Source organism: Bactrocera tryoni, chromosome 1, assembly GCF_016617805.1.
Source record: "Bactrocera tryoni isolate S06 chromosome 1, CSIRO_BtryS06_freeze2, whole genome shotgun sequence".
In the NCBI taxonomy this organism is placed as follows: Eukaryota; Metazoa; Arthropoda; class Insecta; order Diptera; family Tephritidae; genus Bactrocera; species Bactrocera tryoni.
This window is the reverse complement of record NC_052499.1, coordinates 4,222,793-4,250,682: the sequence shown is the minus strand read 5'-3', so window position 1 is coordinate 4,250,682 and position 27,890 is coordinate 4,222,793. Positions and strand designations below refer to the sequence as shown.

The window sequence follows — 27,890 nt, the reverse complement described above, 5'->3', positions numbered from 1 at the left end:
AGTTTAATGGAAAATCAAGCAGACGGTTTCAAGTCTTATAAAGCACAACTATTTGCGTTTTTTTATATATAACTCAAGAAGTTTTTGACTTTACTCAGTTCACTATTTTCAACGTCATTTTCTCTAAGAACAATATAAAAAAATTTAAAGCACTCAGAAATGTCGCATCATCTAAATGTTGCTTGGCTCCAAAACGCTGCTCGTTTGCTATGAAATTAGTAAATTTTTGACAAAAATTAAATACCCGCTTACAAAATAATATTATTCGCTTTATTTGCGTAGAAAAAAAGCGTTTCAAAAATCAATAAAGTCAATGCTTATTTACATTTTCTCTCGTTATAACATTTTACAAAGTAATCCATTGGCATGTGTGTGTGTATGTATTCTGTAAATGGTTTGCTTATTTTATTACATATTTTTCAGGTATTGCTTACAGCTTCGGTGGAATTTGGCTCCATGTACAGAAGTGAGAAATAAAATATGAATAAAGTAATTAAATTTACACAAATACACTTTAAGTTCTTGTATCTTTTTATAAAATTTGTTTCAATATATTCTTAGCTCTTGGTGTTGATTACTCTTTTATTATTATTTCTTACTTAATATTTTTTTTTTTTTTTTGTTTTTTTACAATAAGAACACTCTATAAGCTGCATTTTACGTTCAAATTCATTTTTGTTTGTTATTTATTCTATTGGCGCTGGGCTATCGGTGCACGAAATTCATTTTTGTGTTACTTTTTTCCTTTTGTGTTATTAACTATGTTTTTTTATTGCAATTCATGCTTACGATTTTTGTTTCTTTTTTTTCGGATTTATTCACTATTTATAGTACAATATTTCAAGTGTCCGCTGTGTTGAAATTATTTTTAGTACAGTTTCAGTTCTACAGTCATAGTATAGTTTGTGATATTTGTTTCTGTTTCAACAGTTTTGTATGTGTGTATGTGTGTTTCCGTTTTTTGTTTACGTATGTATGTATTTGTGTACTTAAATGAAATCTTAGTAGTAAATTGCCTTCGAAATTACATTTTCAATTGTCATTCATATGTTTCGGTGTTGGTTTAATTGACCGGAAATACGTAATAACAGTAAAGTAATAACAACTTTTGTTACGACACATATTCACCACATTTACAGAATTATTTTTAGTTTGGCAGATGTTCTTGGTATTTCAGTTATATGTATGTAGGTATTTTGCTGAAACTTATGCAATATAAATATATGTTTGTATGTATGTATATGTTATATGTAGTATAGTGTTTTCGTTTTTCATGACATTACTTTAATAGTACATATTTGTTTTAATATACATTGCACAGAGAATATGACGAAACCGTACATGCCCGCAGGGAAATTTATGAAATTATTTTGCTTGAAGAGATTTTTAAAATAAAAAAATCACATTTCTTATGAAAATTTATTATTTCGAAATAGCAAAAAAAATTGAAATAATTTGTTGAAATGCAAAATGAAAATAACTGATTTTTACGTGAAATTTACAAAGTACAGTCTGCTCTCGATAACCGTGCAATTCAAAGCTAAATTATATACTTCATATTGCTCTCTAAAATAACTTTTTATGACGTAAGTAGGTAATATAATTGCTTCAAATAAAATAAAAATAACTACATATACGATATTATAAAAGGAACCAATTTTTTATAAAAAACATTTGACAAGTTCTATAAAAAGCACATTAATGTTATACCCATCTTGTATTATTTTTCCTGCTCTTCTTTCAAAAATTCACCCTGTGCTTGACTCAACTTATTGTCAAAATTACAAATATTACAAAAACTAACCTTAAATATATGCATGTTTCAATTTTGCCTTCCGCCTTGTCTTTCTACCCAATCCTGTTAACTTTAAAAAAAATTTCACACAGCTTTAAAAAACATATTAATAGTGCACGAAAGCATTCCTGGACTAGCAATTCAAGTTTAGCGTCCACGAATTTCAAAACTCCACTGCCGGCAGAATCAATCACAATGGAAAGTACTTAAATTAGTTTAGAATTTTTAAATTATTTGTTAAATTTATTTTATATTTATTTATTAAATAAAATTTACTAACATTATTGTTATTATTATTATTACGATTTTTGTTTGGGTTTTGTGTGTCAATCGCTCTTCGCTAACATTTTCCAGTCACTAATTTGTAATTTTTAGTTAGCACACTTATTCGTTGGCTTTTATTGTTTTGCATCCATTCTGACCACACTACAACTGCCAACGTTTTCGTACTAATAAATGTATGGTATCTATGTATGCAATTGCATACCGTTATTACTAAATAGTAAAGTAATTCATTCTCGGCATTTTGGTATTACACTTTTTTATTATTATAAATTTACTGAATTTCAATTTTATCTGCTTAAACATGTTTAACTTTATTATTGCTTGACTCTGTTAGCTTGCTTGTCAATCTAGCTTTGACATTGGACAGCTGACACCTATTTAATTAACATAAAAATCTTCCCATAAATGGCTCTTGTAGTCGAAAAACTATTTTTTTTTTTGTTCATTGAAGGAACTCCGAATTTCTAAATCTTAAAGAGCTGTTTTTAATACGTTAAATCCACTGACATTTGTGAAAGTGAAAATGGGTCTCAGTTCACTCATAAACTAAAAAAGCATGTAGTTTAGGGCAATGCAGAAAAGTTGTGCAGGTAATTATGAAATACTGAAGCATTTATAATAAAAATAAAATTTTAAAGCATTACGTCTGACAGTGTCAAATGTCAATTCTGGCAACACGTACTTTTGTTGTATGTAATATGACTAATTGGAGCTTTAAATAGCTCCATGGGATATTTTAAGGCTATTTTCAGTTTGTGTACGACTCAGTTGTGACAATTCTTTTAGCATTTCTTTTTACAATACCCTCTCTTCAATGAAACTATACAGAATATTCGCAATCTGAAGCTTACTAACTGTTAAACACTTTATATGTATATATATATATATATACTACACGCATACAAATACACCTGATTTTACGCCTTTTCATCGACTTTCTTTTCGCTAAAACGAATTTCATTTTCTACAAACTGGAACTTCTGCTCGCAATTTTACGTCTTTTTATTTTTGTCTAACGGTTTACTCGTCTGCAAAAGTTACAATAGATGAAATTTATATTAATAAATTGTATATACATATGTATATGTGTGTGTGAATGTGCTTACCTGTGGACTTGCGCTGGCTTTGCGTGTGTTCCTGCCGTTATTGTTCTTGCTATCTCAAAGATCTATCAGCGATATAACTTCTTGATTATTCAAAATGCTCTCGAAGTCACTCTCCGACCATCAGGGATCCGAGTGAAATACATGGAATGAGTTCACAATGGTTCGATTGGTCAGCAAACCCTTCATCCACATCTCGAAATTAATATAGCCGACATTGTGCGGATCAAATGAACGGAAGGTGCGTTCCAACTGAAAGAAGAAACGGAGAGGTTTGTTAGATCACACAAATGAAGCACCAGAATATGTTAAAAGGAGGAGTCGAGTAGTTTGTTGAAAAATGTTTTCGAAAGCAAATCTTGTCAAAAAACAACATTATTTGATATTAATACTTTACGGTTGTTTGTATCTCCTATAAATAATCAAGGATGCATATAGTTATATATATATAAAATAAAATACCTTGAAACTGAACTTAATACATACGTATGTAAAAAGTAAGAACGAGTTCGTAAATGGACGTAATTGACCTACTGCCACGCCCTAAAACCACTATTAAACGAAAACCTAAAAAGTACCCTAACTAAGCTCTACAATAAGATACAAGATCGCTATTTAGTACAACGAATCGCACTAAAAAAATCTCCTAAAACGTTCGAGCTATAATAAACAAATTCGCTAAGAGCTAATATTTTTGGCATCTCTACGTAATCAGTGAAAATATCTGAATTCGGATTTTAACCCCGTCCATTCCCCATATAAAAGTTTTGTTAAAAACTACTTAAAGTTTTATACCCGATATGCTACGAAAGGACATTATAGGATCCGGGGTCAAATTTGGACGATGGGCATGAAAACCCATAACTTGGGCTCTACTCGACCAATATTGACCAAATTTGGTACGTAATATTATCTTGACATACTTATATTCCAGTACGAAAAATGGGCAAAATTGGATTACAACCACGCCAACTTCCCATATAAGATAATTTTAAATTCCATCTGATTCTTTAATTTTCAAGTCTATAAATCAGGAACTAATCTACATATTACGAGCTTTTCACCGAAAATATCAGTCGACCTTTCAGATATATTATTGAAATCTGGAAAACAAATTTCACGGTTTTGAGCTTTGCAAGATCCGAACTTAACTTTTCCTTTCTTATTTAAATTTGATTAAACCCAAAACCATTTCAATTCAAGGTATTGGCATTATTCGCGAAACAAAATGCGTTCTAAAATTAAATCCTTATATATTATATGAGATTGTTAATGCTTTCAATGTCATAGGAATGACAAAAATATCTACCCTATATTGGTTATTGACTAAAATACATCTATTCCATGAAAGTAAACGTCCGAGTAAACTGTGAAGCTGTTAGTGACCGTAACAGCATAATGAGCACGAAATCTACAATATGCTTCTTAATCATCACTGAAATATTTGCCCAAATTGCAAACCTGGTTTCTAGAGCTTGTTTCATCATAATCATCAAAATTTTGCCTACAACTCATAAGAATCCATTTTGGTTTTCTATTATATTCTTGTAATTGCATAAAACTACACAGTCTATTACTTTTATGATATTCAATTATGTACATAACAGTATTTTATATTAATACGTTGCACTTTCGCTTAATTATACCTGTTCTTTGGCTTTTCGGTCCTCCTCCGGCTGATGCGGCCGTCGACCCATTAGCTCGTGTATGGAATGAAATAAATCGCTCATTTCGCCACGTGTTATCCGGCCATCGCCATTTACATCGTACAATTTAAAGGTCCACTTGACTTTGTCGTAAACTGTACCGCGCAACAGTGTTGAAAGAATATTGAGAAAGTCCTGCGGCAAACCAAAATAAAAAATATATGATTAAAAATAGCTAATAATATATGTATAATGAATAAATTATTTAATTACCCGAAAGTTCACGGAACCAGTGCTGTTTATATCGAAAGTCCGGAACACATGGTGAGCATATAAACTGGAATCTAAACAAAGAGCACATATCAATACATATGTACATGTAAATATATAAAGTGTATATGCTACGTTAGGAAATTTAATATTTCAAAAACATTACAGTTAATCAATAAAACTTAATTCAATTAGATACTTGTATGCTTTTTATTTTCGTGCTACTTACTGCCATGTGGAAAGAATTTGGCGTAAATTTCCTTGAAACATTCCTCATGGACAACACCTTCGGGACATTCCTGCAAAAGCAATGAGGCGTAAGTGAAAATGTATAAAAAACAGCTTTGGTGGCGTTCACATCGCTCAAGAATCAGGCAATAAACTTATCTTAAAGGTTTTATTTGCTCATAATTTTGTAAAAATATTTTTTTTGTTTAATTTATGTTCATATGAAATAAAAAGTATGACTATCGATATCATACAAAAATGTATACTTATGCTTTTTTGGTATAAAAATATTTGGCATGCTCTTAAGGTTCGAAAGCAATGACGTCAATCGCAAATTCGGTTAAACTAACGATTGATACAAAGTTTTCAATTTACGGCGCAAAAAAATTGCTTCTTGATAGCATTCCCTGTTTACCGAAATCACCTTCGCACCGGCATTTTCCAATAAATGTAAAGCAATGATATCCACAACCTACAAATAGGACAGAAGTACTAAAGAGAGTCAGTAATAGTAGAAAAATTCGGGTCCGCACACGCACCGCACCGTCTCCAAATACATTTAACCAAAAGTCGTATTATCGAGATCGCTATACGGAGAAAGATTTATATATATAAAACGTACAACATTGCGGTTTTCGAAGATCTAACGATAATTTTTACTAAAAACACGGTGTTCTAAAGTATGAAACCTCCATTATGACGGTAACCGGCTTCTCATATCGCAAATTGACTTAGGAGATATCGCTATGCAACAGTCAGGGAACTCGAAATTATGAAATGTTCCACAAGACTACACCTAGTTGTCTAGTGTTGAAAAAGTAAATCTAGTCTATTTTATATGTTAGCGCTTCTAAAGAAGCTAAGTACCCGAAACGTTTACGAAACAAACATAATTCAAATAATTGAAATTCTTCTGCTCTCTAAATCACTAAGTACAGTCTCAAACATGAAAATTGTCGATATAGTACACGTTCTCTTAGAGGGAAACTTTGGCAAATCATAAAATACAACAAAGTGGTTTTCAATTTCACTAACTACTTGTATATTATAAATATTCACGTTTCACTATTTATTACACATAATTCACTCACCGTTTTAAATCCTCGATACATAATTCGTATTTCTTGTTTTGAGAATTTCGTCTCACGATACAAATCTTCGATTGTTACATTAATCGGCTTAGGCACTCGAGTGTGTTCCAATTCGAAGACAACTTCCTCAATGGGGCTTTCCGGTGGCGAAGCCATTTTGAATTATCGTCTGTAACTTCTTATTTCCTGTAACTTTTGTATTATTCTGGTGTAATTTTGGATTCCTTTTTCACTTTCGTTCAGTTGAAATACGAGATGTTCCACGAATAACGTAGTATCTATATAGTATTGGGAAGCTAGCAGAGGCGAAAAAAACAGTGATGGCGTTTGTGATTGCGTTTGTAGAGACTTACAACAAGAAAACGCTTGTTCTTCTCAACTTGTTTCAAAATCGCTAATTCTTCGCAAGCTATGGCGTTGGCTAATTTTTGAGATAGTTGTACTTGGTAATTAAGTCAAAATGAGTAGCAAATAGTTTTGTGTGGCAAAGCGTAAAATAAGAGGGAATCGCTTTGGCTTCTATGTAAACGCATAGTCACGCGTGATAATTCCATTAAATTCAATTCCACTTTTTAAACTTTTTCATGTGCATGTTCTTTTTTTTGTTTTTGTTATTACAGTTGTTGGTGTTAAAATTCTCATGCATTTATTGACTGCAGTGTGGTTTGTCTTTGTTTGATTGGTTAATTAGTTCGCTAGTTCGCTTGGCTATGGCTTGGCTTGGTGTGCTACCGCAGCTTTGACCCCATTCTTTGTCTAGCCGTTACGGTAACAATTTGGATACGAGTTGATTGGACAATTGTTGTTGCTCGCTTGCTCCTTTTCTAGCTGTTTTGTTATTGTTGTTTGGTATAAGTGCAGATTTGTATTTGTATTTTTTTGTTTTTGTTATCTTGTTAACTTATTGTTTCGGCGGTTTGCGGCGGTCTTGATTTTTACATAGTACTTACATATATACTACAAGCGAGTTGTTATTGTTTTTGTTGTATTTACAAGATTTGCAGTTGAAGCTTTTTCCTTTTTGTTTCCTTCAAAATATTAATATATTCAAAACATAATTCAAGTACAATCGCTCATATTAGTAATCACAGTGTTGGCATGTTCTACTGCGCCGAGTGGTATTTGTGACGAACACAACTCTAAATGTGTGTGCGTTTCGTTGCCAGCAACTGTAAATGTTAAAAATAAATATATGAAACTTTATTAAAATTTTTTGTGTCCGATATTCTTTAAATATTGAACACAATTGGTGATTGGTTGCTGCAAGAACTTGCTTTTAATCGGTCAGTTTATATAGCAGCTATATGTTATAGTAATGTGGTCTGAAAGCACTGTCTTGAACAATAATAATGGGTTGTCAAAAAAGTTTTGCGGTATTTTTATTCAATTTTTTTTTTATTGAAATTGAAATGAATTTTTGATGACTCATGCCCTGCTCTTGACCGATGCTACGGCTGCTACTATGCCGGTCTCTTTCGACCAATTCAGCGATTTTATCGCAATTTTCGACGACAGGCCTTCCGGAGCGTGGCGCATCTTCGACCACCTCTACACCAGAACGAAAACGTTGAAACCATCGTTGTGCGGTGGAAATGGAAACTGTATCGGGTGCATAAACTTCACAAATTTTATTGGCGGCTTGAGATGCATTTTTGCCTTTATCGTAGCAGTACTGTAGAATATGCCGTATTTTCTCTTTATTTTGCTCCATGTTTGCGACGCTATAACTCACGAACGACTTAAGAGAAACGGCATTCAACACGTGTTAGCGCATGAAATGAGCTTTCCACAAAGGTATAGCATGACCCGATGCGACAAATAAAACTAGAACTACGCGCTTTCAGTGCCAACCAGCGAAAATACCGCAAGACTTTTTTGACAACCAATTATATGCCAAATTTCCTGAAGATATCTTGTTCAATAAAAAGTTTCCTTACAAGAACTTGATTTTGATCTTAAATTTCTTTGGCAGCTATATGCTATAATGGGCCGATATCAGCCGTTCCGACCAATGAGCAACTTCTAAGGAAGAAACGTGAATAGAAGAAAAATGTGTAAAATTTCAGCTCGACAACTCAAAAACTGTGGAACTCGTTCGCGTATATAGGAACCGACAGAAAAGTACAATGAAGGGTTTGTTTTCATATTGGAGAATATATTAGCTCTTCGCTCTCACTTATATTGGATTAAAGTTATTAGCTTTAGGAAGACAGCATAACTTTCTTCCTTATATTTATTCTTTAGCAGAATACTTGAGAGTTTGGTGAATAAGTTTGGCGAGCATAAATATGTAGTAAAATCTTTTTTGTTAGTTGAATACCGTTTAAAAGCATTATACATATGTATATTGCACTGCAATATAAATTTTTTAATTATTCTCGTTCTTTAATTATTCTCATTCTTACGTTCTCGAGATCACACAATGCGCCACTTTTATATCTTTTATGAAAGGATTGCACCTAACATTTCCTTTACTTTTACTGAAAGTGTATTTTACAACACATTACCCGTTCACTTACCTTGACCTATCATACATGTAAACTAGAAAAAACATTTTCGCACTGACTTGATTTATTATAATTTCTGAGAAGTGTATATATTTACATATTTATATGTATGCATTAATATGCAAATACAAGTTTAGTTTTCGGCTTGGACAAAGAAAAATTCATATTCATTTCACTTCCTTGATGGCGTGTAGTTTTTCATCGAGCAAATAATGAGAAATACGACTATCTAGTATGAAACCTAAAAATGTCGAATGTCATACCATAAAAGTGTTGCGGAAAAAATTACAAAAACAACACATATAAATACTCATGTAGAAGTGAAAGTGCAGAATGACATTTATCGCAGTGTCTAAAATGTTTCGAAGTATTTATGTGCTTATGTATGATAAATGCATAGACGTATGTTTGTATGACCACGGCAAAGAATGAGTGAATTTTGAACGTGTGGATGAAGCGTAAAATCGCAAATAGTTTAAGACACGCAAGGCATTACTTGAGGGACGCCACTTTGGCTTCAATGAAAAGCCAGCAGAGAGCCTGCCATGCCCGCTGACTAACATGCAATGCATGAAAGGAGTGCCGCCCCGACTTTTACCAACGGCAAACAAGCAGCACACACATGCAAAATAATCAACACAGGCACACATACACACAGCTGGCGTGCGAAATAAGAATGTCAAGTATAATTGTTATGCACCAAAAACCACAAACCCAAAAAAAGAACAAAAGGCATCAGAAATAGTAGGCCAAAATCAGTTATAAACCTACTTACATATTTGAATAAAGTAAATATCCACAAGAGCAGACGTCACGCAGTGTGTGTGTGTGCACCCTAAGCGCCAAAACCCACTCAGCTGGGCATTATGGTCGCAATTGAAGCGTTTACAAAGCGCGACTCTAAACAACTCCAAGTGACATAATTACGCGCACAAAACAAATTGCCAATTGTCATTTCCTTTGTTTTTACCAAATTCTTCAAAACATTTAAGCCAAAAGGAGCTTCATCGCTTGCCACATCGAGTTTATAAGCCTTAAATATCCTTGCCAAAAGTGTTGGCAAAAAGCACGACGAACACAAGCAAAGGCACAAAGATTAAAATAGAAATAATAAACTCAATGAGCTGCTTTTACATAAATCAACGCCAATAATTGCCATTTATTTTTTGTCAAATTAAATATCACAAAATGACCTCAAATTTGTGGCGATAAAAAGGAATTGGCAGAATTACAAGAAATGACTGAACGCCAACGAAAATGACAAGCGAAGTCGTAATGGGCGGCCAAAAGCATATTCGCGAAGCACGCGAGACAATAGCAATATTAGAAAGGAGACGTCAACTCGAGTCAAACCGAAATTTGCGGCGCTACTCAGCGTGCAATAGATACGCAAGGCAGGTATCATCAATGGCGTTGTACCCTCTATAGCGATCTTTTAACTTTTGGTAGCATTTTGTTCTTTTGCTTCCCTGTTGGGAAAGTATAGTTTGAAGGACAATCAACGCAATAAGATCGTTTTCGTTGCTTTGCTAGGAAACATCGGTCGATTGTAAACAATTTGAACTCTTTGATCTTTCGCTGATAAACGATATATTTAACATGTTCTTTTAATAACTTATTTATTATTTCCTTTTTTGGTAAAACAATATATAGTTTAAAAAGGCTCTGAGAATTGCTGATTACGGGGCAGTCATTGGGAGGAAGTATAACAGATCCGACCGCCGTCAGAACAACAGCATATTTGCCGTTAAACGCTTTTCGTATTCAAAAAATTGATAAAATGATTTCTTTGTTCAAAATTACATTCGGAAAATGCTGCTTTCTGTGAACTATTTTATAAAAACTACAATTCTTTGTCACAAATAAGGCAATCTAGAGAAGTATCCGATCGATTTCTAGAAAAAAAGGTGGGGATAACTATTTTATTTTTTTATTTTTCTTTGGACTTACATTTCTGTTGAGGTTGCTTTGTCTAAATCTTTCTCACACCGTTTCGATCTCCTTTTCTCGAAAATAAGAAACAAATATTGGCAGAAACCAGAGGCAGGTTGTAGTTAAAGTTTAATACAAAAAAGTCCTAAAATATCTAAAATTGCCTCCTTTAAATCACTTTCATTACTTCAGTTAAGTACTCAAAAAACATTCGTTCATTACTGACTTAGCGCGATCCCAACAACGACATAAATACCATTGCTGCCAAGCCACTGCCGCGTGTTCGCGGTTCGCCACATAGCCGAGTCCATTGTGGAACGCATTTAAATCGCTATTCTATTTCTACTTCTATGTATGTGACGTTATGCACTGGCATGTTTTATATTATTGTTTATAGCCGAGTTGAGCCGTCGACAAGCGCGTTAATACACATTTGTCTTGTAAGTGGGGAAGCGTCGTAAATTATTTAATGGCGGAAATAAATTAAACAAAGCAATAAATTTTCGCAAAAACTCCAAAGAATGAAACAAGCAAACCATAATAAAAAGCAAAGCCAAACAACAAACAAAGTTTCAGTATATGACATATGTATTTAGTTTTTTAAATCTAGAAATTGCTATAAAATCATTAAATTATGTTTACTCTGAATTTTAACTTCTTTAAGAAGTGATTTAAACTTAGACTACCAAATTGTTGGCATACTATAGATATGTATATATATTATGTATATAGTTATGAGTAGAGTCCCACCATTATCATCATAAATCATTATATATTAAAAATGCATATCGATCTGCTGATCAAATATCTTTTAAGCCAACTCTCGACGCTAATGGAGGTGAATATTGGTTTGTATTTTAAAGCAACCAGTGTCAAGAATAATAAAAATAAAGATTTCTAAAGTTTCTTTCGTTACTTACAGGTATTTTTGCTGGTATTTAAGAAGAAATATTTTACTTCCTGATATTACGGGCGAAGCACAAGGGGAAAGTGGTTGACCATTACTATTAAAGCTAGACAGTTTCGATTGAGTTGTTGTGTTGAAATTCTGTCTATATCGTTCGTGGCAAGAAATATCATAGAGAACGGCACCCAAGAACTTGGCGCCCTTGATAATTCAGCCATCCAAGCGGTCTTCCGTGCCAGAGACGCTTCTGCTGTGCATGAAAATATACCATTACTCTTTTTCGCTGCCACCTACACGCAAAGTCTTGTATGAGCCCTTATTACGCACTTTACCAATTTTTCAAAAAAAAAAAAAAAAAAAAACAAAAAAGTGTAAGACGAAAGACAAAAACAAACTACTCATACGATTTCGACAATATTTTCTACTCAAAAGTTACTTGTTTTCCATTTTTATAAACTTTCTGTTTTATTTGCAAAGCGCTCTGTGTGTACGCCGAAAATACATAAACGTATCCTTGTAGCTTTTTCAGTAAGCACTTAAGCTTTGATAGCCTCATATATGACTTTCTGTGATTTTTATTTTTTTGTTGTTTTTATGTTTTTGGCAGTTAGAAGTTTGAAAGCGCGCCCTCGCGCACGCAAAAACCCACAAACTTATGTAATAAATTTAGTTAAATTTTTGGCTCAGAATGCAAAATTTATACAGTTATTTTAGTTTTACCAGACGGTGGGGCGACGTCACTCTCCTCTTCGGCAATGGCAAACTTTTACTTTTGCTGATGCTTGAATGTGATTTGGGTTAGAATTTTGTTTTGCTGCGGTCACTTAGCTATTTACCTGCTCACACGGTTGCATTGGCATGAACTGGACTTCATTTTCATTTGAGCTGAGTGGCGTTGGCCTGGTGAGGAGTGGTCGTTGTGTTGGCGTTTTCGGGCTAATTTTACACGGACTGTGTATGCTTGTGGTTTGGATGGTTTATGTAGTTTTGTTGTTTTCGTTTTTGTTGTTCACTCATTTCGTTACTATTTTGGTTTGTTAACTACATGGTAATCATGTTGGCTTATACTACGTGTGTGTGAGTGTCTATATTTAGTACTTGGAATATTTCGTGTTTTGGAATGGCGGGCGACCGGAAACGCGGTTGTAAAAAGAATGCCAGCAATGGTAATGATACGGAAATGATAAGCGTCCGTAAGGTTTACTGCTTATTGCAATTTTACTTACAAACAGTTTTCTCAACAATTTTACGCATCCAAAGAACAAAACTATATTTTTAACAGTATTTTAGGCACTATTATTTGCAACCCATTCATAATAGACCAAAATTTATTTATAAAATTTTCCCTTAATCAAACATAGCTTTAAGCTACTGGTACTCATTTGTCGGAGAGCACATATCACTTATAAAATAAGAAGCTTGTACTGGTATATTTATCCTTCATCAATTATAGCTTTTATTCCTGGACCTCTTGACACTGGTCTTTAGAGTGTCAACATATTGTTCAGAAGGATGCTATAGTTATTGGAGGTGCCCAGTAGCACTATACAGGATTAACGTTTCTATCCAATTCCATGCAACACCCCAAATAACAAAAGAGTTTTATTCGAATATTTCTCAGCAATGCAATTATCAATATATGGTAGCCATTTAATATAAATAGTCATCTCGTATATTCAAAAATCTTGGAAAAGACCATGAAAAGAGGATCGACACACACCCCCTCTTCGTCGATTTAAAACTGCTTTTTACAGCACGTAAAGAAGCAGCCTTTATGCTGCTATGTCTGAATTTGGTATCCCCGCACTAATACGACTGCGTAAACTGACACTGACACTATCGGGAAGGACCTTTCCGAGCCGTTCGATACCAAACGAGGCTTCAGACATGGCGACTCTCTATCGTGCCACTTCTTCAATCTAGTGCTGGAGAAAATTATTCGAGCTGCAGAGCTTAATCGAGGAGGTACAATCATCTATAAGAGTGTACAGCTGCTGGCGTACACCGATGATATTGATATCATTGGCCTCAACACCCGCGCCGTTAGATCTGCTTTCTCCAGAATAGGTAAGGAAGCGAAGCAAAATATCTCCTGTCATCAAACAAACAGTCCAGCCCTGAAAGTATTCGACGCAGTACCCGAAGGAGGAAGCAGAGAAAGAGAAAGTCCTTCACTTCGTTGGAGAGATCAGGTGCCGAAGGACCTGGCTGCACTTGGTATCTCGAATTGACGCCAAATTGCGAAAAGAAGAAACGACTGGCGCGCTGTTGTAAACTCGGTTATAACCGCATAATCGCCATCTACGCCAATAAAGAAGAAGAATGCAAATACCAATGTAGCCAGTTTATATAGTCATCTAGTATATTCGATAACATTCCAAGCTCCATTCCCTCGACCATGAATTTATATATAATCAAACTTTGAAGTTCAACTAAAATGGTCGTTCTGTTGGTCACTGAGAGCAAAGAAGTTATTATGTATCTCCTTGCAGTCACAATATATCCACCTTTATTCGCCCAGTTTACCATATATGGCAGCAATATGCTATAGTTGTCCAAACTAAAAAATGTATTCAGAGTTTGTATCGTTGTCTTAGACAATGATCTTGCCAAATAAAAATGTTTTGCCACCATTCAATAAGGTTTCTGATGTTTCCTTATGGGTGCTATAAACTTTCTTTATGCCATGTGATAATGGCTATATATCAAATTTACATTTAGTTCCCCAATCGCATGCAGTGCCAATTACATTTCAGAAAATTCTTTACAATTCACTTACACTAAAATGAAACTGCACAAAAACCTCACTACCATTAACTGTATTTCCGTTTAATAGCAGCACGCCACGCATACCGTTAATCAATGCCAAAGTTTCTCATACTGTCGGTCAGTCAGTCAGTCACTCAGACAGCCAGTTAAGTTATCGTGTGAAATCCGCAACTACTTAACTGTTTTCACTATTTATAACAGCACGTTGAGCGAGCCATACAAAAGCACTGCTAAAGAGCTTGAAAAAAATAAGAATAAAAAAGCCTTTAATGCACTTTCACACATGCAAAGAAAGTTGTGAAAAGTTAAAATGTAAAACAGAAAACAAGCTAACAACAAAGAATTCCTACACATTAGCATGCCTGTGTGGTTGTTGCACAATAAAAGCGATTCAAAGAGGGCAAGAAGGAAAACTTTTCTTTAAATGCACATTAGGGTGAGTTGCTATTGAGGGAACATAATATTTAAAGTGCATTTGTTTTATTTAATTATATACAAAACTTAATTTCTATGTATGCATGTAGTAATGTGCAATCGATATTTAGTGTGACCACAGTGCGTATGAGCAACTTTTGTAAATTTCCCTCATAGTGCGGTTTAGATGGCGAAAATAGTTACGGGTTTTCGAAAATAATAATATAACATAATATGAAAAACAATTGTAAATGCAGACATCTATATATCTAGATTATTTCTACCTATATACATACAAGTATACCGTTTTGCATAAACGCCAAGCTCTTCAATGCCTTTTGTTTGGCGCTTAAATTTATTCACACATCAATTAGCGCTGTATTAATGTTAAGAGGAATCCAACAATCTATATAAAACTGCCTGCACTTGAGAACGACTTTGAAAAGTTTACGCTGGAACAAACTATGGCAATAACGGCAGAAAAAACGAACTTATGCGACTAGTGGGAAACCGCTTTTGTTATAATTAAGAGCGAAAATTCGTAGGAAGGTCGTTAAAATAGTTGTGCAAATTTGTTGTGCCAACAACATAACAACACATTTGAATACTTAATTGAAACAAAAACTCAAAACCAAATGAAAACATTAAAACTCAAGAATCATTGAAGTCAAAAAGTGAATATAAAACGTAAAATTAAAAGGCACAACATGAACCTAACAAAAGTTAGGCGGTTCTCGTAAAATGAGGAAAGGCCAAACGTAGATGGCTTTAATAGTGCCGCCATTAAAGTGTCAACGCCAAACGCAACATCACCCAAAAACAACAACAACAGTACGAGTATATGCATTGAACTTGGTTAGCGTCGTTATTGGAGGTTGTCAACACAATATCGACGTTCGACATATGCACTTACATCTACGAGGATGGCTTGATAAGCATGTGCGTAAATTAAATGCAATGCTGATTCTGCCAAGTGCTTATATTTGATAATTATTGACAGTAATTCATTTTACAAATATGATGAATTTCGAACACTCTGCAATTATTATTTTACAATAACTTCAATTTTAGGTCAAATTAGACAGAAAGTATGAAGGAAGTCACATAAATTTACAACAAGCTGAAAGTTTGAGAATATGAGTACAACGTGACTATAAATAACATATTAAAACTCCTCAACATTTCTATATGTGAAAAAACTGGTCAAAGCTCATAAAAGACTTTTGTGATTTTCAGCAAAACGATCGGCCTTATAATAAAAATTAAAAAAATTGAATTATAAAATTGTCTATAAAAATACTTTTTTTTAATAGCTATCATTTCTGAATTGCCCGATGACGTCTTTTATTGAGATTATGCTTCCTTTAATGATAATATTTATTAATCCATAATGCCCAATAAATTTTTGATATTTTTCTCAAGAATTTTATGTTTACGTTTTTTTTATTTAAAGCAAAGCAGCTGATTCTGACATTATGATTTAAAACACTTTCAACAAATTGTTGTTTTTGGGCTATCGACACAAACATCATAATTGAATCATGATATCATTATAAATCTTCCAACAACACCGAAATTATACATATACAGACTAGTATCATTTCTGGTATACTTGAATGTTATATAGTTACAAATATTATTTGAAATAAAAATTGACCTTTGGCCCACTTTTAACCCCATCACCCATACTACCTCAACATAAAAAGTGCCATATTTTCTAAAATATATTAAATACAGCCTTCAAATTCTATGTTACTGTAATTAATATCATTTAAAATGTTTCATGCAAAAATTACAATAACACGCCCACTAACACGCCCACCTCCCATTAAAATGCAATAAAAAAAAAAAAAACAATTTTTTTTTTCATTCAATCAATAATTTTTTGACATCATCATGGTATTCTAATTTTTTCAATTTGTTTCTCATTCTAAATGAATTAATATAAGGATCTGATTATATTTGCAAATAGTGCTTTACATCTTCATTCGTAGAAATACGTGAATTTTTACGAGAATGGAATAGCCTACAGTTTCTATACTCCTTATTCATTGCTTCTTGCACTTCTTCGGATAACATTCCTGTAGCAAAAAAAAAAGTACACGAGTACACAAAATGTACATATGTTTGAGCAAAAAAAAACTGGTTTGCTCAGCGGATGGAAAAATGCCCAAAAACCAACAACAACCAAAACCAAAATTATGCACACTATATTAGGCTGCTTATGAGCTTTGGACAACAAAAATAATTATAATGCAAGAGACTATTTTCTATTTTCCTGCCAGGCGACAAGCGGCACTACAACATAACAATTAAACTAACCACATTAGAAAGTGATCATAACGCAACTTAGAAAAGAACAATATCTTGCACTATCAATTTAAATTAAAAATTATGCAACTATCTAACCCAAAGTCAATGACCTTCAACAAAATTATCTATCAAATTAATAACGTAAATTTATTTAAACAAGAATATTTTTATTAAAACATAAATGATCTTTAAAGCATAATTCTGAATAACTAACAAAAAACAAATGTAATTTATTACTATTCTCTTGCACAATAAGAGAATAGTAAACAATTAAAAAAAATAAAAGTAAAAAGTTGTAAACATGCTATTGAATGCTAACATACGTATAGCGACAGAATGTGCGCGTTCCGTACTTTTTCTAGTTTTTTGTATGTTTAATGTGCTTTTGCAAACTTTTGCTATATATCCTCTACTTTAAATTAAACCTGAGATTTCAAACTTTCATTTGGTATAAGTCTGCACCTATTGCGAGGGGCTGCTCTATATTTCCTAGACCATTGAAAATGCAAAATATTCAATTTTTGCACCACAGTTCTGTTGTTAAGAAAAAAAAAATTGTGTTTTTTTTTTTAATTAATTTTTTCATTTACTCATACTACAATAACTAAATTAATAAAAAAAATACTTGAAAGTTACTTTTATTATGTATTTTTATTTTAATAAGCTTTTGATTATTACATATTTCAAGCGCGTTGGCATACATCAAATTTGACTTGCTCTAGACCAAAAAGTAATGAAGTTATGAGGCTGAAATTTCAGGGAATTGTTACTCATATATCTATTAATATACTGCGAAAATTTCATCCAAATTGGACGACACGTCAAAATCCATTTTTCGCCGCGGTTACTATTGGGATGTCTCACTGTGCGCCAATAATAGCTGCCAACCAAGGCAAATCAAATCACAAGCTTATCAAACCGTTCTCATACTACATATATGCTCACAATCACACCGCTTTAACTTGCGCCCAACAAGCCAATCAGCTAGTACATCCGCAAGTAAAGGGAGAAAAACACCAACAACCTGCGCAGTCCAGGGAGGAGTTAACCCTCAAAAGCCCACTTTTAATTTTTATTTGCTTAACTAGCGCCTTTAATATATACTATATGTACATACACGCATATAAATATATGTTTGCACGTGTATTTGCATGTGAGCTTCATTCGCCTGCTTAGTAAGCTGGACATGCACACCATAGCTTTTACTTCTATACCATACATACAAACACACATACATATCTACATACATACATACATACATACGTGTATTAAGCGCGAATATTTGTTTACACAGTCAAACACTTAGCAAATATCGTAATAGCCGAGCGCAAATGAAGCGACGGGGTGAAATGAACAGTACAATTTTTATGTTAGTTATTTATGTGCGAATGGCTACAATGCGAATAGTTAGTACGTACACTTGGGTGTGTGTGTGTGTTTAAGTGTAGCCATGTGTTTGGGTGTGAGTTTAGCAACGCACATAACTTTTACAGCTTTTATGGACAGCTTATGGTTGGAGGCGCCAGTTTGAGTGCGGTTTGTTGTTGGTTGAAATCGTGGCAGGAGTTGGTCCTTCCTTAAGCGTAAATTTGCATTTTTTATTTGTTTTGTTCTGCTGTTTATTTGTTCTTTCATGTAACATCGATTTTTCATGCTTTTTTTTTTAATTTTTTTGCTTTGGTGTTTGTGTTGTTATTATTGTGATTGTTGGTGATGTTGTTGTTTATTGTTAAAAACGTGTCCAACTAAGCACAGCGTGTCGGTTACGAATGGTAGTCGGTCAATGCCATTGTAGTTGGGAAAAGACCGTTAATGAATGAGACTTGCGTGGGACTATAGTGACCATTCGTTGCTTTCGCTCAAATGCTAGTTATAAAAATAAATGATTTTCGCCATTCACGTTAGATAAAAATAGTTATGCGGAAGTTATTGATATTGAACTTCAACGAAGGCACGTGTTTCAGTGGACATTTGCATGTTTTATAAATATGTACGTACATTTATATAATGTAATACTTTTCAAAAATGTATATCGATCATCAATTTAAAATATATATGAATATACATTATATCTAAAAAATTGCATTTTGATTCTACAAACTGTGAAGTTAGGTTAAGTTTGTTTAAACATTTCTGATAGTTCATTTTGCTCCACATATATTGGGTAGTCGGTAAAATACGAAAAGACTTTTTCGACTACCCAATACAGTGGTTGCACTAAAACTATAATACCTTTTACAATTAAAAAATGTTTCCACACAAGAACTTGATTTTGATCGTTTAATTTATATGGAGCTATACGATGCAGTAGTGACAGAAGTACGATCTGTACGTTTTGTTCGAAGATTGTAAGGTTGTCCTGCACAATAATCCATTCCCAATTTCGTGGAGATAATTTGCCAAATATGAAACAAAACTAAAATCTTTATCAAATTTCCTAAAGATATCCTGACAAATAAAAAATTTTTTTTTCAATACAAGAACTTAATTTTGAGCACTTAGGTTGTATGGCAGCTCAATGTTATAATGGTCAAATATCGGCGGTTCCGATACATGAGCAGCTTCTTGATAAAAAAAGAACGTGTGCAAAATTTCAGATCGATATTTCAAAAAATTACGGATCGATATTTTAAAGAAAGACGGATATTCCTAAGTCTTAAGTATTCTTTATAGCGTGTTATAAATTTCGTGGCATACTTAATACACTCTGAATAGGTTATAAATGAAGAAGAAGTGCCAAGACTGAATTAAATGGATATGTAACATTTTCTCGCCTTTATGTCGCGATATCTTAATTTGGTATCCCCGCAAAACTAATGCGGCTGTGTAAACTGACGTTCAGCAATACCTAAGGCTCCGTCGGGAACAGGAAAGATCTCTCCGAGCTGTTCGATACCAAACGAGGTTTCAGACAAGCCGACTCCTTTTCGTGCGACTTCTTCAATCTAAGCTTGGAGAAAATAATTCGTGCTGCAGAACTAAATATAGAAGGTACCATCTTCTATAAGAGTGTACACTGTACAGCTGACGGCGTACGCTGATGATATTGATATCATTGGCCACAACAACCGCACCGTTAGTTCTGGTTTCCATAGAATGGTTAAGGAAATGAAGCAAATGGGTCTGGAAGTGAATCATTGGCCTCAACAACCGCAACATTACTTCTGCTTTCCCCAGACTGACTAAAGAAGCTAAGCAAATGGGTCTTGTAGTAAACGAGAGTAAGACGTAATATCTCGTGTCATCAAACAAACAGTCGTCGCACTCGCAACTAGGCTCCCACGTCACTGTTGACAGTCATAACTTCGAAGTCGTAAATAATTTCGTCTATCTTGGAACCAGTATTAACAGCAACTCTTTTCAACAGGTGCTACTTCGGACTGACTAGTCAATTGAGAAGTAAAGTTCTCTGTCGACGAAAAACGAAACTCTATAAGTCACTTATTATTCTCGTCCTGCTATATGGTGCAGAGGCATGGACGATGACCACTTCTGATGAGTCACGAGTTTTCTAAGGGGGAAAGGTTCTGCGAAAGAAAAATAGTGTTTTGCGCACTGGACACGGGGAATATCGCATTTGATGCAACGATGAGCTGTACGAGATATACGACGAAATTGACATAGTTCAACGATTTGAAAGACAGCGGTTATGCTGGACGAAAACACTCCAGCTCTGAAAATATTTGACGCAGTACCCGCGGGATGAAGCAGAGGAAGAGGAAGACCTTCACTCCGTTGGAAATACCAGGTAGAGAAGGACCTGGAATCCCCAATTGGCCCCACATTGCGAAAAGAAGAAACGACTGGCACGCAGATGTTGTTTATTCACATTTTTCCTAGCAAATAGCTTTAAAAACTATCATTAACTAATTAGAGGAACAAAGTTCAGTGTTGGTCCATAAATAGAACTGTGCGGTAGAAAGTATTTAAATTGTAGTGAACTAAAATAGAGAATCGCAACACAACTCATATTCCCCCACACAACAATGAGAAATCAGAAACAATATAGAAACTTACCAACTTTATCTAAATATGGAGCATCCACCAGAATCCGGTATGATTAACTTCACAACCAAATCTTATAAAATGTTATAAGTTTCTACGGTAGTCTAATGAATTTAGCTGAAACTTGGCGTTACTCTTCTCCCAATGTGAGGTATAGAATGCCAACTGACTAAAGGTGTTTATTGAATATCTACTCAAATGAAATTAAGGTGATATCCGCCTTAAATACCTGTCTAAAATTTGCCGACAGTATTCCAACATCTAATTAATCCTTTCAATTATATCATACTTCCACATTCCAAACAATTCAGCTTCCTCATGTCACATTATAGGCAACGTGTAGTAATCTTAAGCGGCAAAATTAGGTCACAAGCTATTTGCATTTCAATGTAATTAGTCAATATTCGTATTCCACTCTATTCATATGTGCTTAAGTACATATAATATATACCGCACCATTGAGAATTCGAACCGTATTTGTGAGGTCTGAGAAATTCTCAAATTCCCAAATGCATCTGTCACAAAAATTAAAGCACACACACAAGCATACATTGTTTCATTTATTTTTGCCATCATTGCTGCTTTGCCTTTGAGTACACATTAATTTGATCTCTTTTGCATGTTTTTTGCTGTTAAGCCTGTCATTCAAACCTCCAGCTGTTTCTGCTTTTAATTATTTCGCAACTAAAAATAACCGTTAGGTCATGCTCTTGACTGAAGTAAAATATACCATTGCACAAATAATTGAAGGCACGAATATCGGTGCTAAAGACGTCTAAGAGTGACCATTGGTTAGTGTTAATCCTGTGTTCGAAACTTACTTAAGCTTAAAAACAACAAAAAAGTTATTCACCTGATTGAATGAACGCTTCGTAAAAGTGTATACCACTGCCGCAAAATAATGATATTTGGTTATGCCAATGAACTTGATTTATACCAGTTTCTTGTTCAATCCGCCTCCGAAGCTTAGAGCCAGCATAAAGAACAGAGAAATTCTACTGTTTCGGTTTCAATAAAATGTAAGTTATAGCAAATGAAAAAGTGAGTTATGTGCCACAAAAAGTTGACTTTTAAATTTAATTAGTTTTGACCGCAGAAATGAATTCGGTATATCCAAAACTAAGTACTTTCTTTGTTTGGCCTATATTTTTCATCTCTCATTCAGCGTGCAAGGTAACTGCAAGGCGGTGTGTACAAAAAAAATTCGCTCATATTTTAATTTGAAATCTCTTTAAAGACTCCGAATTTGTAAAAAAAGAAGTGGAAGTGAAGTAACTTCGGGTGTAACCGAACATTTTACTCGCTTGCAACTTGAACAAGGAACAAAGACTGGGAAATTCCTTCAGGTGCTGACAATACTTTATATTATCTATTTTTGCCAATACCACATACTATTAACACGCAATATATTAAAAAATGTTCTCTGAGTTTCATAAAGTACCTCATATACAATCACCAATCATATAGAGTAAAATCAGCCAGATTTTCGAAAATCTTGATATTAGTTATATGAGAGCCAGGTCAAGTTTTTGCCGAATTTTAGCTATTTTAGGGAAAAGGATATACTGTTATGAGTAAAACACGCTCTCTAATTTTCATTGAGATATCATACATATTGGCCGATATATGTGGTATAAAGTCACCCGTAAGTTCGATTATCTTTATATTAGGGATATGGGGGCTCAGGGAAGTATTGGTCCGATTCAAACCATTTTTGATAATAAGTCATAATCAAGAAAAGATTATATTGAATTTCAATTGTATATCCCATATATTTATCGATATTTGCGATCAAAATTGAACTATAGACACTGGGGTACACGTATTCGGTACCTTGTCTTGAACAGTTTTGGCTGGATTTGGACAATTTTTGGTGACATACTCTAAAAGCATTATTCTTAGAAAGTTTATTCCTCTCGTCGTTCTGATCATTTATATAAATATAACCATAACCCATATCCATATATATGTATATCTATTAGTTTTAGGTAATGTATACAACCGTAAGGTGAACAAAATATTATACTCTGTAGCAACATGTTACAAGAGTATAAAAATCTGAAGGACATTTATAATAAATTGCAACCATCTTCATATAAATAAACGCATACTTATACGTACATGTATATATAATTATTTTGTATATTTATTCTCATTTAATTTTACAGAAAATATCCAGCTGGCACACTCACATGTCATTCTACTCAGATTTCATGACAACTTAAGCAAAAACTAAGAAAACAGTGAAAGGTTCAAAGCAAACTAAGAACAATGCGCTTAAAAGTTGTATTGCAATCATATGAATTCGTTATAATCGCTCATGGCATGTAAACAGGTGTCTTTTGCAGGAAATGACAAAGAACTTATTCTCAGCAAGGATATGGTCAACAAGTAAACGGACAGACGGAGTCATATTTGTACCTTGATCACAAATGAGTATACGTAGCACTGGACATTATTAACAGTCCAGAGCAAAATTAAATAATGAAAGATTTCAAGGAAAATTGGAATGAATTGGAAGGAAGGATAAAACCAAAGTCGTCATAGAGAATGGCTAAAAAGGCCTCTCGACACCTCAACAAGTATTTAAATAACACCTTTCATTTGTCGAATAACATCCAGATACACTTGATAATAAGCAGAGAGAAGCGAGGCTAAGGATCTGACAATGATATATGAGCAAAACTATCCACTGGAACAATCTTTCATTACGGGGTATTGACCCCTTTTTAAAATAAAATATTTTATTGAAACATTTTATAATTCCATAGGTATATATTTAACAACGATTTTGTGAAATTTCCAAAGGAAAATATTCAAAACTCCGCCATTACGACGACATTTCCGGCAGCCCCTCGGAAAAAAGATGCCTTTTGATTTTAGATTGACTTTTTTTTAAATAGTAGCTAATGAACAAAAACTAAATCCTTCGTTCTAGACCTTGTATATTATATGTATTTCAAAGGTTTATGCAAATTTTCATTAATGTCGGTTGAGTAATTAATATTTTGGGTGACTCTATAGTTCATCTCGATCACCCACCTTTCAAGGCGGTATCTCCCAAAATATTAATCCGATCAACTTGAGAATTTAGGAAAAATTTTTAGAGATGTTGTATAAACAATAATTCTTTCAAGCCTTGAAACCCATGTCCCTCTTAAACAAAGCTCTCGCTTTAAGCTTTTATAATAAAGATCCGAGCAACTATTGCGGTAACTTCTGGACTGAAGAAGCAATATTCGTAATGTCAATTTGAAGGTGATAATTCCAACTTTCGAATCTAGCCTTGAAAATAACTACGGAAATGAGTTCATTGAGGTGCTTAAAAATGTCAAGCTTTCTGAACTCAAGTAACGTAACTTAAATAAAAGGAAATTCTGAGACAAAAATTTCAAATTAAAAATTCAGGTCCAGACATTGCAGATCAAATATGATCCGCGCGTGCGAACCAAATATTTTATAAATTGGTATAACCTTGTTTTAGGTTCGTGAGGTTGGAGAGATCTCCCAATGTCAATTAGAGTGTGTTTAGCTACCGTTTATATGGAGCAATCTGGGTCAAATTTGATCCTAAGTGTAGATATCTTTCTTTCAAAATCGTTCAATATTTTAAACTTTTGCTGATAAGCTGCTTTATGCATTGCTCTGTGTGAACTACTCTTGAAGTGTGTTGGATCATGTTCTCTGCATCGATATACACTTAAATACAAATGGAAATGTGATACTATTACAGATTAATGAAGGCCAGCACAGTCCTTCTTTTCTCACCTTCTCGCTGAAATTTCTCATTAAATACTTAAACCGCACCAATCTTCAGGCATTGCAAAATGTTTATTTACAATATTTGTGTGTGCGTGTGTGTATACGCCTACATTGCCTATCACCCAGGGAGAGCCGCCCCGAAAAAATTTGCACAGAATTTCTACTTTTTCTCCCCGTAAAAAAACTCCGCCCCATGGCTTGACTGCTTATGCAGCTTGTCGGTAAACAGTTGTTGGTGTACTCATTTCACCTGACGGACTGCTTAATGGCTCGCGTGTTTCGAGCAATTCTAGGCATTCGAAAGCATTTTCACCACTAAGTACATGTGCGTGCATATTTTGCATTAAATGCGTTAATTATATTTATTTAATATACCATATATAGGATTTTCAATAGAAATGATTTAAACTTTTGCAATTCGCGCTTACTTACGATTATGGTGAGCAAAATAAACTTGCTGGTGAGCTAAGGAAGTTGTACGGAGTATTTAGATAAACACATATTTTTTTATTTTTATTATTATATTTTTTTTTAATAAATGCTATTATTATTATTATTATTTTATATACTCATCATTTTTTTTAGACACATTAATTTATTTTCTAAAACGGAAATTCCTTATTTATTTAAAATTTTTACAGCATCTTTGTCATCTTTTTAATATTATCTGATTCATTTATTTATATATTGCGGTATGTTCAATATTCTTATTATTTAGATTAATTATTTCACATTCTATTATAATCTTGCGTTTTTTAATATTTTTTTTAAATTTTTAACTTATCATTACTAAATTTAGTTTATTTATTTTATTTTTTATTTACTTCGTTGGGTGTGATAAGCTGCTTGCGTTGCTGTTTTAGTTGCTGTTGTTATTATTAATATTTATGTGTATGTGTTTGTTGCTGTTGTAATTGGCACTTGAACTTTGCTTAACACCTTCTGGAACCCTACTGGCTGTTGTTGATGGCCAACACACTTTTTGTTCTTTTTTTCCTGCTCTTTTCGCTCTTTACTTCCTGCTTCTTTTACGTGATGTGGTCTGTGCTGCGAAAAACTGCCACAACGCTGCCTCAAGGGGATAAATGTAGCACCTGCACTTTACATAAATGGGGACTTTCGCACTTTTCTGCATTTGCAGACACATATTCTTAATTAATTCAATTATTATTTTATTTATTTATTTAAATTTATTCCAGTAGCAGCCGCCGCAGTAATATCCTCTCTATGCCACGACCACATGTACGCACAGAATTCACACTAGTCGTTTGCAAACTTTTCATATTTGCCATTATCTCTCCTTCTTCGTATCCTTATTTGATCCGTCTGCTTACATTACGATTTCCACATCATTCGTAAGCTCGCATACACATCGCACAGCATCGCGTTGCTTTCAACTCCGCTTTGCGGCTATCTTCGGGGAACACCCTCCCTCCTATACACTGATTCGCTTGTTACCCTGGCTTCAACTCCTACACACCTATGCACATACTCACCCAAACGTCCAGCTGCCTTGATAATTACAAAATTTTAGTTGTTTTATTGCAAATATTTGCAGAAAGCTGTCGCTGACGACGCTGCTGCTAACGTGTGAGAAATAAAACTCCGCACAGCAGCTCGAGCTAATCGAGGCTGAGCTGAAGAGAGATAAAGCTAGCGCTTGTTGTAGTAGAAGTGGCGTCTTCGGCCTTCTGCTTGGGATGTGTGGCCCTAATGCACACCATAGGCAGACCCAACAGATAACAGATAAAGCAGAAACACCCGCCGCAGCAGCAGCAGCAAAGTGGCGAGGGAGCAGCTGTGGCTGTGAGCGCATACACACAACAGTTGAAAATCGCTTGCTATCTTTAACCTTTGCTGCTTCATCCGCCGCTGCTGCTGCTATTTCAAGGCATTTCACCCAAACTTTATTGCTAAAACGCATTCTACAAATGCGTTAAATTAAAAAGTAGAAATTATTATTATTTATTTTGCACAAATTCACACGCACCGTTTACCAGCCGCAGCAATTTACACTTGTGAATAAATTAAATAGATACCGAACCGCAGTTGCCGAAAGACAGTCCTACGTATACGCGAGCAATCCAAACACACAACTGATACTAAAAACGACTCGTTGGTGCTTTTCGCTCTGCTACCACTGCCATCAACTGCTGCCGACTGTCGCTGCAAACGATGTTTAGCCCTGTTAACGCTGACATTGACGTCGCTGCGCCACTAACTGTCATATCTACTTAGTTCTTGTGTGCAAATATGTGTACTTGTATCGACGATTTCAATTTAACACACACATTTCGCGGCCTTAAGGGAGCAGCATTTCCCGTGCCTTGCCGAAGTTCAAACGACAAGACATGCCGAACGCCCTCAGATAACATAGAAAGGCTTGTTTTGTAATTCTGACTTTCCGTATACGTTACTTTTTGGGTTGCTTTTTCAATGTCTGTCAACTTTTACTGCAAAAATTTTATGGAAATATAAAAATAAAAAAAAAGTTTGAACATTTATAATAGATTTCAATTTGGCGAACCTGAAAAGGATACAATTTTGTGAGATTTTGTTTTGCAAATTGTGTTCTACGTTTTTATACTTTTATGTTTACATGACGTTTCCATGCATGTCAACTTGTCGGCTTATGTATACAAATATTTACTTGTTCAGTTGACGTAGAAGTGCCGCCACTTAGTGTTTTAAATGCTCTCGAGAGCTTTTTAATGTCAGTTAGTTGTCCTCTGTTAATGTTATCATTTATCTAACTGAGTAACCACGCACTTCAACATTAACAGTGCCTGCAGGCTCTGTTGGTAGTGCTGTTAGGTTTTGTGTGGGTATGTTGTGAACATTGTTGCCATTCTGCTTAAGCGTG

At 34.2% G+C, this 27,890-nt stretch overlaps 1 protein-coding gene across 3 annotated transcripts; it reads right to left on the bottom strand.

Moving 5' to 3' along the window:
• Positions 1-605: 605 nt before the first annotated feature.
• On the bottom strand, positions 606-27,750 carry LOC120780807 (Kv channel-interacting protein 1). 3 transcript variants are annotated; one of them, XM_040113055.1, is made up of 8 exons: positions 27,555-27,750; positions 27,018-27,480; positions 6,419-7,587; positions 5,329-5,398; positions 5,103-5,173; positions 4,830-5,024; positions 3,187-3,435; positions 606-3,108 (listed from the first exon to the last, which is right to left on the bottom strand). In XM_040113055.1, the coding sequence occupies exons 3-7, from the start codon at positions 6,572-6,574 to the stop codon at positions 3,307-3,309; spliced, it is 621 nt and encodes a 206-aa protein (XP_039968989.1). In that variant the 5' UTR covers positions 6,575-7,587; positions 27,018-27,480; positions 27,555-27,750; the 3' UTR covers positions 606-3,108; positions 3,187-3,306. The 3 variants fall into 3 exon arrangements, with proteins under 3 accessions (XP_039968989.1, XP_039968992.1, XP_039968996.1); XM_040113058.1 differs by having other exon boundaries at positions 27,018-27,554; positions 27,615-27,750; XM_040113062.1 differs by lacking the exons at positions 27,018-27,480; positions 27,555-27,750 and adding an exon at positions 25,460-25,548.
• Positions 27,751-27,890: the final 140 nt, after the last annotated feature.

Coding starts and splice junctions, on each gene's coding strand:
- LOC120780807 (XM_040113055.1), bottom strand. CDS start 6,574: ATGGCTTCGCCACCGGAAAGCCCCATTGAGGAAGTTGTCTTCGAATTG. Junction 5,399..6,418: donor TGTATCGAGGATTTAAAACG/GTGAGTGAATTA, acceptor TTGCTTTTGCAG/GAATGTCCCGAAGGTGTTGT. Junction 5,174..5,328: donor CAAATTCTTTCCACATGGCA/GTAAGTAGCACG, acceptor CTCTTTGTTTAG/ATTCCAGTTTATATGCTCAC.